Below are 16473 nucleotides of genomic sequence, written 5' to 3'. Positions count from 1 at the left end.
GGGAATTGGCGGTTGCTCGCCGGAATCGGTCGAATTGCTGTACCCGGTCGCGCCCCGACGAGGAATCGGGGTTTGCGCGCATGCCGCCGTGCTAGATCGCACGAGAGACCAGGGGATCTGCTTGCTCGGGTTTGGCCATCAAGGAATTCGGGCAGCTTTTGCTGCCTGAGATCTCGCCTGCAGCGCAGCATGCGGTGCATTGATTTCTCTCATGCTCCTGCTCTCTACTTCTAGCAGCGACGTTATTGTTTGGGTGTTTTATTGGGTCCATGTGTAAGAAATTTCCGGGCCATGGTGCAACCGAACAGCACATCGTTAGATCGATCGTCTGGGTACACTTTCGACCGAAATTTGCTTCTGCCGTTGAGATACTGCCCGAATTGATGGCAAGTTGAGCAGCAAGACTCCGCAAGCCTCTGTATTTATCTCTCATCTGCTTCTGCCAAGCATGCGGCCCTTCTTCTGGTGAGGTTAACATTTGGCTAATTTATTGGGTGGATATGCTAGATCCTGGGCCATCATGTAGAGTACTAGTACTAGTAGTAGTACAACATTTCGTACTACCTTTTTCTAGGGAAATTTGCTACTACCTCCGTCTCGGTGAGTAAGTCATTCGCGTAGTTCTAGGTCGACGATTTAACTATCTAAATATGTATTACATGTGACAAAAAATATATATTTAGAAACTACATCCGTGTAAAAATCTAGCGATATACTTTTCATGACATATACCACATATTTAGTTCTTCAAATCAATGACCTAGAACTACGCGAATGACTTATTCACCTAGACGGAGGTAGTACTGCCGTTTAGATACACCCGAATTGATGGCAAGTTGAGTTAAACTGTGCTGTTTATTCAGATCGGTCCATGGATCGGCCACTCTAGTTGGCATGATCACAAAGATCGGACCATTTCTCTTCTTCTACAAAGAGAAACCAAGGCCCATACCAACACTCCAAGCCTATGTTATCTGTATCTGCCCTTTTGCTTTTGGAGAGCAGCGCAAACTTGCGAATTCAAATCCTTAGAATTGGGTGTGCCAATTGGGAATTTGTTCATGGGGATCTTTTTTGCCGCCTTGCTCACTGGTTGCCATCATGATTCGAGTACTGAAAATCTGTCGCGAGATCATTTTTCGTACATGATGTGTTAAAAATGTTTGGTTTATTCTGTATTGTAACATTATTATTGCATTGCCTGAATCTCACTAAAGGGTCTATTATTCTTCTTCACCATCTATATCTGTTCATTTTTCAAAAGTTGACTAGTGTTTCTTACCTGAAGCTTCTTCTTCTGTTGTTGCAGTAGTAGATCCCTTATGAGCTGGTTGGCTGCGGTTTCACTTCAGTTTGGGGGCTACTAAGATGGGTCAGCAGCTGGGCAGAGACAAGATTGGATCAAACCTAACAGCTGATGACATAGCGAGCGCCTTCTACTTCTCTCTCCTGCTCTCCCCTGTTGTCTCCTTCTGGGATTGCATCTTCCGCAAGATAAGATACTCCTTCAGACCTGAGTGGGTGTAGCAGCATTTGCTCCAACCGCTTCAGCACTAGTCGGTCCGGGAGTAAATCAGCGGGCCCTTAGGAAGAAAGCATCTAGACAGGAGTCCAATAACTATGAACTTTGCAGATTTTGGTTTCCCGTAATTATAACTGGTAGAGGAGTTTAGCTGAGAGATAGTAGTAGTCAATAGCAAGAAGTCACAGTGGTCATGGAGAAGGCTGCGGGCAATCAGGCAGGGAAAGTCTTGAAGAAGGGAAAGAAGAAGCAGGCGGCGAAGGATGAGCTGGACCGCCAGAAGCAGGCTGAGAAGAAGAGGCGCCGGCTGGAGAAAGCGCTCGCAAACTCTGCTGCCATCATCTCGGAGCTGGAGAAGAAGAAGCAGCAGAAGAAAGAGGAGCAGGAAAGGCTGGACGAAGAAGGCGCTTCGATAGCCGAAGCGGTCGCTCTTCATGTCCTCATAGGTGAGGACTCCGATGAATCCCGCCATCTGGCGCTGAACAAGCACAGAAGATGCAACGACTGGGACCCCTCGGCCGGTCTGGATTTCGCTCTGGACACGCAAGGCGCAGCCGATATCTACTCCCCCGGTGGGCTCATGTGCGCCAATCAAGCTTATGCTTCCAGGGGTCATCGGTGGATCGACTGGGGCAACATGCATCCGCTGCCAACCTGGGGGGAAGTGAGGGACCTGAAAGCGTCCTACCACCAAGGAACGTTCCACCAGTCGACAGTCGCCTGCCCGGGCTTCATGGCCGCCCAGGCCGTCTCGTCGCTGCAGATCCGAGAAGACTCGTCCTCTCCGGGCCAGGGAGTCGCCGCCGCGACCGTCGTTAATAGGATGCTCGGCGGCGCCAACGGGCTCAACCTTTACAGGGAGATGTGAAAAAGGAAGATATATATATACAACCGACCTCGTCGTCATAGTGGTGTTGTACATAATAGTCACCCGAAGGTGTGCTGACTATTTTGCCTGCGTGCTGGAAGCTGTTCCGGCCATCAGATTAGAATCTGATGGCGCAACTTGTTTCGCCCTTTTGTTTTCGTCGGTCGGTGTGATAGGATATGTTTTGCGTCTGTTGTTATTGTCGGTATTGTAATGAAACAAATATGATTTTCGTTTCTCTTGCTCCTAGCTGGGTTTTCTCTTGAAAGTCTATATATATAGTTCTTATTTGTGTGTCCTCGCGAAATAAAAATGTGCTTGTGGAATGGGAACTTTTTGTGTTTTTGCCTTCTTCCATTGGTGCATTGTTCCCAAGAGTATTTTTGTTGTGCCAATGAAATCCCAGAATGGAACCTGCATTTATTGATCATTGCACTGGATGGATTTGTCATCTGTGAATTATAAACTGTAGAGTTATGTACAGGTAAGAACTAGAACAGGAACAGATTCTGCCGTGCTGAAGACTTACTGACCAATCTCTGCACAGTACTGCATTGTAGATGGATCGATGGTGACCCAACTGATCAGTAATTTTTTTTGATAAAAGGGTGAACTTTATTGCTTCAACATGAAGCATCAAGAAGATATAAACACTATGAGCATACACCCGGGCCTCCGCATTGATAGGATATGCACAAAATCTAACACCAACAGAGAAACACACCACCACCTAGTAAAGTCATATACCCCTAAAGGAAAACCTAGCAAAGTCATATAAGACCAGCGCTATGTGTCGGCGAGGAAAAAAGAAAAAGAAAAACAAAGCGCGATCGGCCAACTGATCCGTACATGAACAGGGTTAGGCCTTCTTTGATTCACTCATTCACGGGATTCTCAAAATGCAGGAATAAGAAAAAATGCAGGAAAATAGTGTCATGTCCTCTTGCATACTACATGATTATACAAAACAAGATTAACATGGTTGTAAGAGTGTTTGGTATTAGAAGGAAAAAAAGGGCTGCAAAATAGAATAACATGAATTTGACCAAGAGGTTTGCGGGGGTGAAAATGTTTCTCCAGAATATAGTAGAAATGAACCCTATGAAAAAATTACGAAGGATTCCAATCTTGTGAAGGGAACAACCATCATAGAAAAACATCGTAATAACTCAAATCCCCTATAATTCTTATGTAATTCGTTCGAATCAAGGAGCCTTAGCCTTAGCCTTAGCCTGCCAAGCAAGTTTTTGCTTTTCTGAGAACAGGCTGCCAAGCAAGTACAGTCATGTGTATGTTTGGTTTTTAACACAATGTGTATGGCTTTGTTGTACTTTTTTTTTAGGGAAAGGCTTTTTTTTTAGACAAGGGGAAGGCTTTGTTGTACTGGAGAGGTGCGGGTTGAGAGCAAGGAGGAGATGGGCTGGATGGGCCGAGAAGAAGGAAACGGACTCAGCCGTGAGCCCATTAGTCCAAGACCTAAACCGCCGCCTCCTTCCTCTGCCCGTGCAACCCCGCCGTCCCCCGCGCCGCCGCGCCGCCTCGCCGGACCTCCGCCGCCCAGACCTCGCCTCCTCCTCCTCCGTAAGCTCCCTCCGCCCCTCCTTCCCAGCGTCTCCTTCATCGATGCAACCCAGAAAACAGTCGAGTCGACCAGCCCCGCGTCTTCTTCCCGATGCAACCCGCCGGAGATGAGCTGCCCAACTCCTATCTTGGCATTCGAAGGATACATTTCCGAATTGCCAGTGAAGATAGTGTTCCTTTTTCTTGTTCCGGTTGCTCGAAAAGCATGCTCACGTTTCTGTTGACGACACTTCTATCTTGTCCAGATTCATCTTTTGGTTATAAATACCTAATGATATTACTGTAAATTAGTCTGCTATATGCCATAGTTGTCTCTTCTAGAAGGTTTTTTTTTGTCAGAATAGTGTAGCTGAACAAATCGGTGAAAAATTACCCATATTATTCATCTGGATTGAACACCCAGCTACAAGATTGCAATCTTATGATCCATGCTCACCTACAGTTGCTACATTGTTATTCATTTGATAACCTGCCATCTTCAACGACAGGGAGCTACATTGAGGTTTGATTGAGCGGCATGGGGTTGAGGGACAAGACCAAGACCGGCGAGGGGAAGGATTTCCCGGTGCCTGTTAATCAGGCAGGGAGGAAAGTCTTGAAGAAGGGGAAGAAGAAACAGGAGCCGGACCGCCAGAAGCAGGCCGAGAAGAAGCGGCGTCGGCTGGAGAAAGCGCTCGCAAACTCCGCCACCATCATCTCACAGCTGGGAAAGAGGAAGCAAAATAATAAGAAAGAGGAGCAGGAAAGGCCGGACGAGGAGGAAGCCGCTTCGAAGCAGAAAGATGAACTGGGCCGCCAGAAGCAGTCTGTGAAGAAGCTGCGTCGGCTCGGGAAATTACTCGCGAACTCTGCCGCCATCGTTTCAGAGCTGGAAAAGAAGAAGCAGAAGAAGAGAGAGGAGCAGGAAATGCTGGACGAGGAGGTCGCTTCGATAGCCGAAGCGGTTGCCCTTCATGTTCGCATTGGCGAGGGCTCCGGTGAATCCCGCCGTCTGGTGATGAACGGGTACAGAAGATGCGATGGCTGGGACCCCGATGCTGGTTTCAACCTTTACATGGAGATGTGAAGAAGAAGATATGTACAACGTAGCTCGTCGTCATAGTGTTTTCTGTACATAGTCGCTGAAGGTGTGCCTGCGTGCGGCCTGTTCCTGCTATCAGATGAGAAGAATCCGATCTCATAGTTGTTTCGCCCTTTGCTAGCTTTTCGTCGGTCGGTGTAATATGATTTTGCATCTGTTATCGTCGGCATTGTGATGGAACATATATGGTTTCGGTGGTGACCCAACTGATCCGTACATGAACAAGATTTAGTGCCTTCTTTGATCTGCATGATTCTCAAAATGCACAAATAGAAAGAACAAACGCAAGAATATAATGGCATCTCCTCTTGTATCCTATAGAATTATTACAAAATCACATACATTTAAATGTAAGAGTGCTTTATATTTTAGAAGGAAAACAGAAAAGAAATACTCCAAACTAGAGTAACATGAATTCTACCAAGAGGTTTGCGGGGATGATTTTTTCTCTCCAAAAGAGGGTACAGATGAATCCTATGAAAACACAAAATATCCTAAAAATATCCTTAGCCTGCCAAGCAAGTTTTTTTGCTTTTCCGAGAGCATCCTGGTAAGCAATTAGCTACAGCCATGTATTTTTTTTTCTTTGAGACAAATTACAGCCATGTGTATGGCTTTGTTTTTCTTATTTTGAGAAAATGTGCTTTTTTTTTGAGACAATTCCACGAAGCTTTATTAATTCGTCACAATGTTTACAGGGACGGACGGAAGATTCCCTGGATGCCCCAGCCAAACATGGCGGCCAGCTCCCAGGGTAAGTGCATGCTTCGCTAAATTGTGAGCTTCAAAATTTGAGCTCCTTCGTTCATGAACTATATTACAAAAAGTAAAGGAAAGAGAATGGCTTATAATCTCTTGAACTATAGCCCCATAACTCGACAAGTTTTTCTTCTGAATATCATCAATCACCACCTTGCAGTCCGATGCCACATGAATTCTTTGGGCATAGAGATCATCGGCTAGATCCATAGCTTCTCTAATTGCCAAAGCTTCAAGCGTTGTTGGGTCCGCAATATATCTGAAGACAATGGCAGAAGCGCCCATATAGCCACCTTGTTGGTCCCTGCAGATAACTCCAATCGCCCCAAAACCACGGCGTGACACCGCCGCATCAACGTTCAGCTTTGCACATCCGGCCTCTGGTGGAATCCAGCGGGCCATGTGCTGCGATATGGCACTGCTAGTTCGTGCGGCTGGAGCTCTTTCTTTGATCACCTGTAACTCTGATAAATAAGAGTTGATAAAACCTTGTAATGTATGTGGTGACTGAAATATATCTTCATGAATGGCCTTTCTCCTTGCTCCCCAGATCGCCCATAGTGTCACCACCAGCCGAACAAAATCATCATTGGCTAATATTTCATGTAAGGCAAACAACCAATCCTTTGCACTTTCCTCCAAGTGGCCACTCATAGTCTCCACTATATTATCAGGTGCGAGCGCCCACACGCTCCCTGCCATCGGACAAGAGAGTAGAGCATGTCGCCATGTATCGCGGGCCCCACACAGCAAACATGTATCTGTCGTAGCCATATTCCGATGGTTGAGCAGAACCCTGCAAGGTATAGATTGTCTTGCAAGTCGCCAAACAAAAACTCGCAATTTGGAGGGAACTTTAATGTGCCATATTGATGTCCAATGATTGCTCTCTGATTGGGAGGCCGAAGTGCTAGCTTCCTGTTCAATCCAACTCTCTCTACTAAGCTTTGTACGTATGATCATTCGGTATGCCGACCGAACTGTGAAGATGCCACTGCTTTCCTCATGCCAGGCCCAGAAATCTGAAATTATTCTTGTACACAAAGGTATTTTGAGGATCTCCTCCGCATCAAAACGTGTGAAGACTGTTCTGATCAAGTTCTCGTTCCAAGCAGCGGTTGAGTTATCAATGAGCTGACTCACCATAGCCGGTGGGTTAGTCACCAGAGATGTGATAGGCCTTTTGAAATTATCCCGAGGTATCCAATTATGTATCCATATGCCCGTACTTGTCCCATCTCCGATTCTGCGTATGATTCCCTGTGCCAAAATGTCACGCCCATCCAACATCGCCCGCCAAATCTGAGAAGGGTGGGACCCCAACTCGGCGTCTAGAAGATTACTTCCCGGAAAATATATGGCTTTGAGCATCCGGGCACTCAAGGACGTATCATTGGTCATGATGCGCCATGCTTGTCTAGCAAGGAGCGCCAAATTAAAGATCTCTAAGTCCCGGAAACCTAAACCTCCGAGGTGCTTTGGTCTTGTCAACACGTCCCATGCCACCCAACTTGGCTTTCTTCTTCCTTGCTTCGAGCCCCACCAGAACTGGCGTATGATTGAAGTGATGTTCTCACACAGTCCTCGGGGGAGTCTGAAACATGACATAGAGAATACCGGAATAGCTTGTGCCACCGATTTGATTAATACTTCCTTCCCTGCCGCTGATAAAAGCTTCTCCATCCATCCTTTAATTTTCTCCCATACTCGATCTCTTAGATATTTAAAGGTCCCATTCTTCGATTGGCCAACATCAGTAGGCATCCCTAGATAACGTTCACTGAGAGATTCATTATGGACCTGCAAAGAATTCTTCACTGCTTCTCTGACCGGCCCAGGACACCCCTTACTGAAGAAAATAGAGGACTTTTCATGATTAATTCTCTGTCCTGATGCATTGCAATATGTATCCAACAGGTTTGACACTTCAACTGACCCCTCCACATTGGCCTTGAAAAGCAACAGGCTATCATCTGCAAACAAAAGGTGATTAATGGTGGGCGCCGAGGGAGCCACCTTAATACCTGCTAAATTTGATGACTGAGAACTGGATTTCAGGAGGCACGAAAGGCCCTCTGCTGCAATCAAGAACAAGTAAGGAGAAATTGGGTCACCCTGTCGGATTCCTCTTGATGGTTTGAAAGCATCAAGCTTCTCACCATTGAACAACACGGAGAAAGAAACTGAGGAGACCATACTCATAACAATATCAATCCATTGCCGTGCAAAACCAAGCTTGGCCATTATCGCTCTTAGGTAGGACCACTCTAATCTGTCATAGGCTTTCATCATATCCAACTTCAGAGCACAATAAATGTTACTTTTTGATTTTGTCTGTTTCATAAAATGCAAACACTCATAAGAAGATATGATGTTATCTGTAATCAGTCTACCCGGGACAAAAGCCGATTGCTCCTCCGAAATAATGTCAGGCAAGATAACTTTCAGTCTATTTGCAACTACTTTTGAAGCAATCTTATAAAGAACATTGCATAAACTGATGGGCCGGAACTGAGCTAAAATTGTGGGGTTCATTACCTTGGGAATAAGAACAAGAATTGTGTCATTGATGCATTCGGGGCTTTCCTGTCCCCTAACAATCCTCAAAACTATCTTGGTGACCTCTTCCCCACAAATATCCCAATGTCTTTGGTAAAAATGAGCCGGAAAGCCGTCCGGTCCGGGTGCCTTGGTGGGAAACATTTGGAACAAGGCAGTTTTAACTTCTTGACTGGTATAGGGCGCACATAATGTCTCATTCATTGCTGTTGTTACCTTTCTGGGAACATGCGCCAAGACTCCGTCCATATTCTGGACTCCTTCTGAAGCATACAAATTCTGGTAAAACGTATTTGCCATTTCCTTCAACTCTGCCGGGTCACTTATTTCCACCCCTAAAGAATTCTGTAGAGCCTTTATCATATTCTTTTTCCTCCGGAGACTAGCACGCAGATGGAAAAATTTTGTATTCTTGTCCCCCTCCGTGAGCCATTCCAACCGTGCCCTTTGTCGCCACATAATTTCTTCGCGGTGGTACATCTCAATTAACTTCTCATTGATTTTTAGTTCTACATGAGACGGCGCCATCCTTAGTGGGTCATTACGCAGCTCCTCCAACATCTGCTTCAATTTTTTAATTTCCTTCCGCACACTTCAGAAAGTATCATTGCTCCACTTACCAAGACCTTGAGACAAGTTCTGGAGCTTGGCTCGCATCTCTTCGACCGTAGCACACGGCGCTCCTGGATCCCATCCCCTTAGTATCGTCTCTCTAAGCTGCTCATGAGTCTCCCACATCAGCTCGTACTTGAACGTATGGTTTATCCGAGTCTCCTGGTGGCCTCCAAACTCGAGCAGCAGCGGGGCGTGATCAGAAGAAGCTGCCGTGAGATGTGTCAGAGAAGCCGTTGGGAACCTCGCCAACCACTCCGCGCTCACCAACGCTCTGTCAAGCCTACACCGTGTGAAACTTCCCCCGGCCACCTTTTTCTCAAAGGTCCAAAAACGGCCCTTATAGCCAATATCTAGCAACATGCAAATATCCGTGGCTTCTCGAAACGCTTGAATTTGAGCGTTGCTGCGTTGACCAACTCCCACATGCTCATCTGGACGTAAGACTTCATTGAAATCCCCTATGCATAGCCATGGTAAGCTGCTCAAAGTGCTAATGTTTTTTAAAGTCGTCCAAGTTTGATGCCGCAAATGTGTCTGCGCTTCACCGTACACGCAGGTCAACCTCCACTTTTCTTTTCCCTGCTCCTCAACAGACACGTCAAGATGATACACAGAGTAACCTAATATTTCAACCTTTATTGAATTGTTCCAAAAAAGACCAATACCACCACTTCTACCCTGACTATCTACTGCATAAGAATTATCAAAGCCAATAGAACTCGCTAATGCTTCTACCCTAGCCCCTTCAATTTGAGTTTCAAGAATACATAGGAGGGTAGGGGTAAACTTCCTCGCGGAATCGCGAAGTTCGCGAACTGCCGCGGCTTTACCCGCACCCCGGCAGTTCCAGCAGAAAACACTCATTGGCCCTGGCGGCGCCCCTCTCCGGAGCCCGCCAAACTTGAGTCATTCTTCCCCTGGTTTCCAGTCTTGCTTGAGTTCCTGTCATCCTCGTTCACCACTTTAGCTCTTTTAACTTCTTGTTTTGCACTCGGACTATCAGGAATAGTGGATGGAGGTAACGCCAACATGTTGCTTTTCCCTGTATTGGCTGCTATATATGACGATGGCACACTATTCTGAATTGTAGCTAATTCTGACGACCTCTTTCTGTTGTCCACCTCTTCCATCTCAGCATCCTGATCTGCAGCCGGGTCTTCCACATGCTCAGCGCCAACGTACTGAGCACCCCTACCACGTCCGCCGTTGCGTCCTCCCCTGCGTCCTCCTCTGCGGCCACGTCCACCTCCCGGACCTTGACCCGTACGCATTACCCATGTTGCCCTTAGGTCTTTGAAAATCAAAGCCGATGGAGGATGGATTCCGTTGCCATGCTCCTTGAAAAGATGTCCCAACATACCACAGACGGCGCACCAATCGGGGAGTTTTTCATATCTAACTCTGTAAATTTGGCGCTTTCCCTCTCGGATCATAGATACTGCACTCTTCAGCGGCTTCGTCACATTGATCCCGACCCAGACACGATGAAAGTTACCCGCGAAGTCTTGGGATATCGGTTCAGTGAAAATTACTTCGCCCACCTTTGCCGCAAGAGATGGCACTAGATGAGCATACAGGGGTGGCACATCATGAATCTGCGCCCAGATCTCAATGGTGTCAAGCTGAACAGTGGTGGGTTTTGTTATACCGTCATATGGCTTGAGGATAACGGCGTCTCCCCTAAAGTGCCATGGACCCTCCTGAGTAACTCTCTCCCAATCCCCCAAGCAGGAGAACTGAACTGTATAGAGATTTTCCTCCAGTGGCTTGAATTTCACCTCCTGAGCAAGGTCCCAGGCTGCTCTCATGTTCCGGAAGAACCAGTACTGCGAGTAGGTTTTGGTAGAGTGCACCTTCGCAAGCGCGATCCACCTAGCCGCTTCCGCCGGTGCTTCCTTTGCATCAAAAACCACATCATCTAGGTCTTCCTCTCGCAGCCCCAACTCCTTCATCAGCCGATCTACGTCGTCGATCTCCGCTGGACCAGCCGCCGCCGATCCCGAAGGCTTGGTTGATGACATCTCAAAACCCTAACCCGAGTCAAACTAGATCGGGCCGTTCAGATGGATCCCTAACCCCCCGCCTGCCCCGCCTGCCAGGGAAGGGCGTAACAGAGAACCCCCCGATCGGGAGAGCCAGGGGAGAAGCGAAGGTAGGGGACGAGACTCTCGACGGCGGCGACAAGATCGCCCCGGGAGGAACAGAACCCTAGCGAGAGGGAAAATTGTTACTTTTGAGAAAATGTGTATGGCTGTGTTAGGAGGAGACGGGCTGGATGGGCCGAGAAGAACGAAACGGACCCTTGGTAGCCGTCAGCCCATTCGTTCAAGACCTAAGTCGAGCCGCACGCCCCCTTGCCCCGGACCCTCTAGGTTTCCACCGCCGCCGCTTCCCCTCTACTATCGGCACGCTCCGCCTCCTTTCCTCTCCCCCGCAACTCCGCCGTCCTCCGCGCCGCCGCCTCGCCGGACCTCCGCCGCCCGACCTCGCCTCCTCCTCATCCGTAAGCTCCCTCTGCCCCTCCTTCCCCGCGTCTTCTTCATCGACGCAACCCAGGGCATAGTCGACCAGCCCCGAGTCTTCTTCTCGATGCAAATGTTTACTTGAGAAAGTGTTCTTTTTTCTTGTCCCCGTTGCTCGATAAGCCTGCTGATTGATTGCTTGATTGATTCTATGTCCGGCCTTTCTTTTGATTGTGCGCGGTGCTTCTGTGTTGTGCCCGATTCGCCATTTACTTAAATACTGATGATACGGTTGTAAATTTGTCTGCTTGGTATGTGCCATGGTCGTCTGCTCCGGAAGAATTTTGTGGCAGAATAGTGCGGCTAAACGTTCGAGTTGGAAATCAAATTAATGGTTGCTCGTTTAGATTGAACACCCAGCTATATGTTGTCCAGATTCATCGTCATTTACTTTTATACCGATGATACTGTTGTAAATTAATCTGGTTGGTATGTGCCATAGTTGTCTCCAAGAGGAATTTTTGTCAGAATAGTAGTGTGGCTTAACGACCGTGTGAAAAACGGACCATGGTAATGGTCACTCCGTGTTCGTCTAGATTGAACACCCTGCTCTATGAATGTAATCTTATATATAATTCATACTCGCCTACAGCTGTTATATTGCACATTTGACAACCTGACTTCTTCAGTTACAGGGAGCTGCATAGAGGTTTGATTGAGCGAGCAAGATGGGGTTGAGGGACAAGAAGAGGAACCAGAGGCGGGTGCTCTCGCGCCGCTCGGCCGGCCCCAAGACCGGCGAGGGCAAGGATTTCCTGGTGCGTGCGTGCGCGCTTTCCTGCCTTTGAACCGAATCGAACCCCACACATCCATGTTGTTCTTGCCCCTGATGTTGTGCTGTGATTGGTTGGCGCAGCCGCTGGAGGGGAAGGAGCAGAGGGTCCGGGAGAAGAAGCAGCCTGAGGAGCCGGAGAGCACGGCCACCGTCCTCTACATCGGCCACATCCCCCACGGTTTCTACGAGGACCAGATGCAAGGTCTGTCTGTCTGTCTGTCTCCCTCGGCAGAGCCTAGAGAAAGCGCGGCGGCTGCGACGAGGTGTCTGGTCCTAATATCCGTCTCTGTTGGTTTGGTTTGGTTGTTTTTGCAGGTTTCTTTCAGCAGTTTGGGGCTGTCAAGAGGGTCAGGGTTGCCCGGAACCGCAAGGTATTCCATACTGCGTTACAAGGTGTTTGATATTTGTGTTGTGTGTGTTTTCTGCAACCATCTGACTTGCCGTTTGGTGATGTGTTCAGACAGGGAAGTCTAAGCATTATGGATTCATTGAGTTTGAGAACCCTGAGGTAGGCACATGCATTTTTGGGTATATATATCAGGGCACACTGTATGTTTGTTGTCTGCTTACAAATTCCTGGCATGTTGTTGGTATATCAGGTGGCGAAGATTGTGGCTGATGAGATGAATAACTACCTGTTGTTTGAGCACACTCTGCAGATTGCGCCTGTCCCGCCGGAGAAAGTTCATGCCAAATTGTAATTACTGCAACTATGCTGGTTATTCTGTTTATTTTCGCTTTTTGATATTGAAAGCATAGCCTTCATCTTCTGTTTAGGACTACACATCAACTACCAGTAAATGAAGTATATATTATATATTCCTGGGAAAATGCTGTGTACTCTTTGTTTCTGTCATAGTATACTGTTTACAGTGATATGCTTTCCTTATAGGCTACAGACACTCAGTTAATATTACCAGGATATTTGTTTCCACCGCATTGCACAGCTGGTTTATGCCTGTTCATAGAAAGAAAATATTGATGCGAGCTCTGGTTATTAGGGTAATTCAGAGTGGTGTTAATATTTGCTGACTGCGTTACGCAAACTGTGTAAGCCATGTTGGAAATATATATATGAATAGCTATAATGAGTGATATGGGAATGTCAAAAACAAAATTATAAACCAAGAATTCACTATGATGATAAAAACATGCAATAATGGAAGATTTGTGAGTCAAGGGTTTGTGAGAGTAATATGAATCGGTATATATGCCACTGCATCAGTAAGTGCACCACTGAAGCTTGGTGGTAATCTCTTGTAAGAACTTGCAAGGTTATTGTCTTAGATCTCCTTCGCGTGCCTTTATTTATTCTTGAATCCTTGTTTTTTTGTGTGTACTTTATGAACACGGAGGTTGTAGTAATTCTTGCATCACTACAGTTTTGTTTTCCTGTAATTTGTAACATATAGCTGTGCATAGTCACTGTTTCTTGCGTTTTGATTCCACATCTTGTATCGCTTCTAGATGGAAAGGTGTGCGTAAGGGATTTATACCAGTTGACCGAGTAGCAATTGAACGGAGGCGGCTTAGTAAGGTAATCTGTTGCTAACTACAACCGGAACGTGAAATTTTGCACTGTAGATTAATAAGCTGTTGTTTTACCAGGATAAAACAGTGGAAGAGCACAAGAAGATGCTCGAAGGAATTGTAAAGCGGGATGAGAAGCGCCGCAAAAGAATCAAGGCTGCTGGTATCGATTACGAGTGTCCAGCCCTTGTAAGTAACACTTGATGCTGTTCATTGATTTAATAAATTGGTTTTACTTAACCAGATATGAATTAGTTCAGCAATTTGCCTGCACATTTCAACCTTTTTATTTACCTGGAGCAAAAGGCACACAATTGTGGTGTTCTAGAGCCAATTTTGCCATGTGTTACTTTGTAGGTTGTTGATAATCATAGTAGTGCTTATTTATTCTTATCTACATTCGCCTACTGGATTCAGATAATTTATGCAATACAACCAATGTTCATCCCAGGCTTTGCTTAATCATATTTTGTTGTGATTCAATTGTTTTTCTTTTGTTTCATGCCATATGCGGCCGGTACTCTGTGGAGATAGGTTGTAAAGGATAAACAGTTCATGATTGATCAGTATATTAGCTTTTGCTTTCTGCCTGTCTCATTTTTGCTAAATGACGACGTTTCTTTTTTTCTGGTTGTATTCTGTGTGTGAGGTTGTGACAAGATATTTGCCGGTTGCTAATGTTTTTCTTGGTTATTCAGATTGGAAGCGTTCAGCCTTCAGCTAAGAAGATCAAGTTTGATGAGGATTAGCTATAGAGAAGGCAGATGGACCTTTATCCGGTGGGAGCGACGGGACTGTGCTGAGGTCTATTTTAGTCGGGGATGAGATGGCGGTTTCGTACTCTGGTTTTGTATCTGTGTTTGGTCGATGTTATGTAAGTTAAATGATGACTGGTTTATGTTGGTGAAGAAGCATAAAGCTGTGGTGGAAAATTAATGAACTTGCTTTCTTTCCTGCTCCCTGATTTACATCCTTCAGCTGTCACTGCAGATCCACCATATGATTAGTGTTAATTGGTCTCCAAGGTTTAATGATATACTGCACATCTTAAGAACCTTGAATGCCATCTCAAGGAAAAGATATGCTTTTCTAGATTCTGGATTTGTTGCTACTTCAACAATTAGCTACTTCAGTGGTCATTTCTTAGATTAATTTATGTTTACAAGTTTACAAGTCCTACGCGTAGGACTTTTCCGTGAACCGCGCAGAGCCCATAGGACCGTTATAGTTATGGACGCCGTTCACGCTACTATATGCCAAACGAAAGAAGTCAACAAGGTTCATCAACCGATGCAAGTTGCATGTATTGACATGGTTGCGGTTAGCATGCAGGGCCATCGATTATCCCCCCGAATGATCATCAGATTATTACTACTATAGCTACTCCCTCCTTCCATCTATATAGGGCCTAATGCATTTTTCGATGCTAACTTTGACCAAATATTACAGCAATAGTATATGACATGCAACTTACACAAAACACACCGTTAAATTCGTGTGTGAAAGGAGCTTTTAATGATATAATTTTCACATTGTGCATGTCATGTACTATTAATTTTGTCAATAGTCAAAGACGGTCTTAAAAACGCATTAGGCCCTATATAAATGGAAGGAGGGAGTATCACATATCTACTTGGCCTCCTTGACAGTTCCTCACCACCAACATGCTATTAAGGGTGTGTTTGGTTTCTGGAATGGACTGGAATGTCATGGGTCGGACCCGTTCTTGGGCCTAGTTCTCGTGTTTGGTTCGTTCATGGAACGGTAACCAACTCGTCCCCGCAGAGCGAATATTCGGCCCAGATCCGGAACCAAGTGGAACCTCCAAATCAAGCGGACGACACGGAACCGCTCCCTCGTCTCACCCCCGCGAACCCAATCGAGCCTCACGCTCTCCTGGTGCGACGCTTCCCCTCGTCCCTCTTCCTCGCTCGATCTACTCCGCCGCCCTGGTTCCTTCTGATTCTCGCCACCGGCTGACTCTTCTTTCATCTCTCTCGATCTGCAGCACCATAGGGGAGTCACGCACGGTGCAGAGGACCCCCCCTCGATCTGGAGCTGCGTGCCGGCGTTCTTGCAGCGGGGCGGAGGTCTAGGTGGGATTCCGGCGGGCTAACATCCGCGGCAGAGGTGCAGCACACTCTCCTTTCCTCAAGGTACGAGCCTCTCTCAGATCCCCTTGTATATGCTGCAGGTGGTACTTTTTTCACTCATGGAGATTGTCCAGCCGAGAGATAGTTCGGCTCGTGGCTGATTTTTTCATGGCTGTTTTTAATCCAATATCTACTAAAATAAATGTCGTCCAGTATGTGTTTGCAGTATATGCTAACATGTAATATCCTTTAAATCCCTGTTACAAGTCATTGTAGCCATGTTATGATAGTATGCATCATTTGTAGATGGTCAAGAAGATGAACAAAAGAAAAAGGATGGTTAGGGAGCTGCTATTTTGTTGTACTCCCCCGTCCAAAAATACTTGTCATCAAAATGGATAAAAATGGATGTAGATACATCCATTTTTATCCATTTTGATGACAAGTATTTAATACATCCTAGATACATCCATTTTTATCCATTTTGATGACAAGTATTTAATACATCCATTTTTATCCATTTTGATGACAAGTATTTTTGGACGGAGAGAATACTAGCTGAATGGCA

General features: G+C 46.2%; 3 protein-coding genes across 5 annotated transcripts in view; all 3 read left to right on the top strand.

Moving 5' to 3' along the window:
- LOC123135400 (uncharacterized) overlaps positions 1-2678 on the top strand; it is a 3455-nt gene extending 777 nt beyond the window's left edge. For both annotated transcript variants that reach the window (XM_044554466.1, XM_044554465.1), the window contains exon 2: positions 1310-2678. In XM_044554466.1, the coding sequence (XP_044410401.1) occupies positions 1716-2390 (675 nt within the window). In that variant the 5' untranslated portion in view covers positions 1310-1715 and the 3' untranslated portion in view covers positions 2391-2678. The remainder of the gene's footprint in view (positions 1-1309) is intronic.
- Positions 2679-3871: 1193 nt separating this feature from the next.
- On the top strand, positions 3872-5263 carry LOC123133133 (protein MNN4). The gene is made up of 2 exons (XM_044552670.1): positions 3872-3971; positions 4460-5263. The coding sequence occupies exon 2, from the start codon at positions 4489-4491 to the stop codon at positions 5035-5037; it is 549 nt and encodes a 182-aa protein (XP_044408605.1). The 5' UTR covers positions 3872-3971; positions 4460-4488; the 3' UTR covers positions 5038-5263.
- Positions 5264-11340: 6077 nt separating this feature from the next.
- On the top strand, positions 11341-14780 carry LOC123135399 (MKI67 FHA domain-interacting nucleolar phosphoprotein). Of its 2 annotated transcripts, none has more exons than XM_044554463.1 (9): positions 11341-11488; positions 12137-12265; positions 12364-12484; positions 12598-12653; positions 12743-12790; positions 12882-12979; positions 13750-13819; positions 13891-14001; positions 14511-14780. In XM_044554463.1, exons 2-9 carry the CDS (start codon positions 12176-12178, stop codon positions 14559-14561), a joined length of 645 nt encoding a protein of 214 aa, XP_044410398.1. In that variant the 5' UTR covers positions 11341-11488; positions 12137-12175; the 3' UTR covers positions 14562-14780. The 2 variants fall into 2 exon arrangements, with proteins under 2 accessions (XP_044410398.1, XP_044410399.1); XM_044554464.1 differs by having other exon boundaries at positions 11471-11488; positions 12143-12265.
- Positions 14781-16473: the final 1693 nt, after the last annotated feature.

This window comes from Triticum aestivum, chromosome 6B (genome assembly GCF_018294505.1).
Source record: "Triticum aestivum cultivar Chinese Spring chromosome 6B, IWGSC CS RefSeq v2.1, whole genome shotgun sequence".
NCBI classification, from domain to species: Eukaryota; Viridiplantae; Streptophyta; class Magnoliopsida; order Poales; family Poaceae; genus Triticum; species Triticum aestivum.
Note: the sequence above shows the minus strand (reverse complement) of the source record. Positions and strands in the feature narration are given on the sequence as shown.

What these genes read in the sequence shown, in the direction of transcription:
- LOC123135399 (XM_044554463.1), top strand. Translation starts at nt 12,176, where the DNA reads ATGGGGTTGAGGGACAAGAAGAGGAACCAGAGGCGGGTGCTCTCGCGC. An exon ending in AACGGAGGCGGCTTAGTAAG is followed by an intron (nt 13,820 to 13,890) that starts GTAATCTGTTGC and finishes TTGTTTTACCAG; the next exon opens with GATAAAACAGTGGAAGAGCA. An exon ending in ATTACGAGTGTCCAGCCCTT is followed by an intron (nt 14,002 to 14,510) that starts GTAAGTAACACT and finishes TTGGTTATTCAG; the next exon opens with ATTGGAAGCGTTCAGCCTTC.
- LOC123133133 (XM_044552670.1), top strand. Translation starts at nt 4,489, where the DNA reads ATGGGGTTGAGGGACAAGACCAAGACCGGCGAGGGGAAGGATTTCCCG.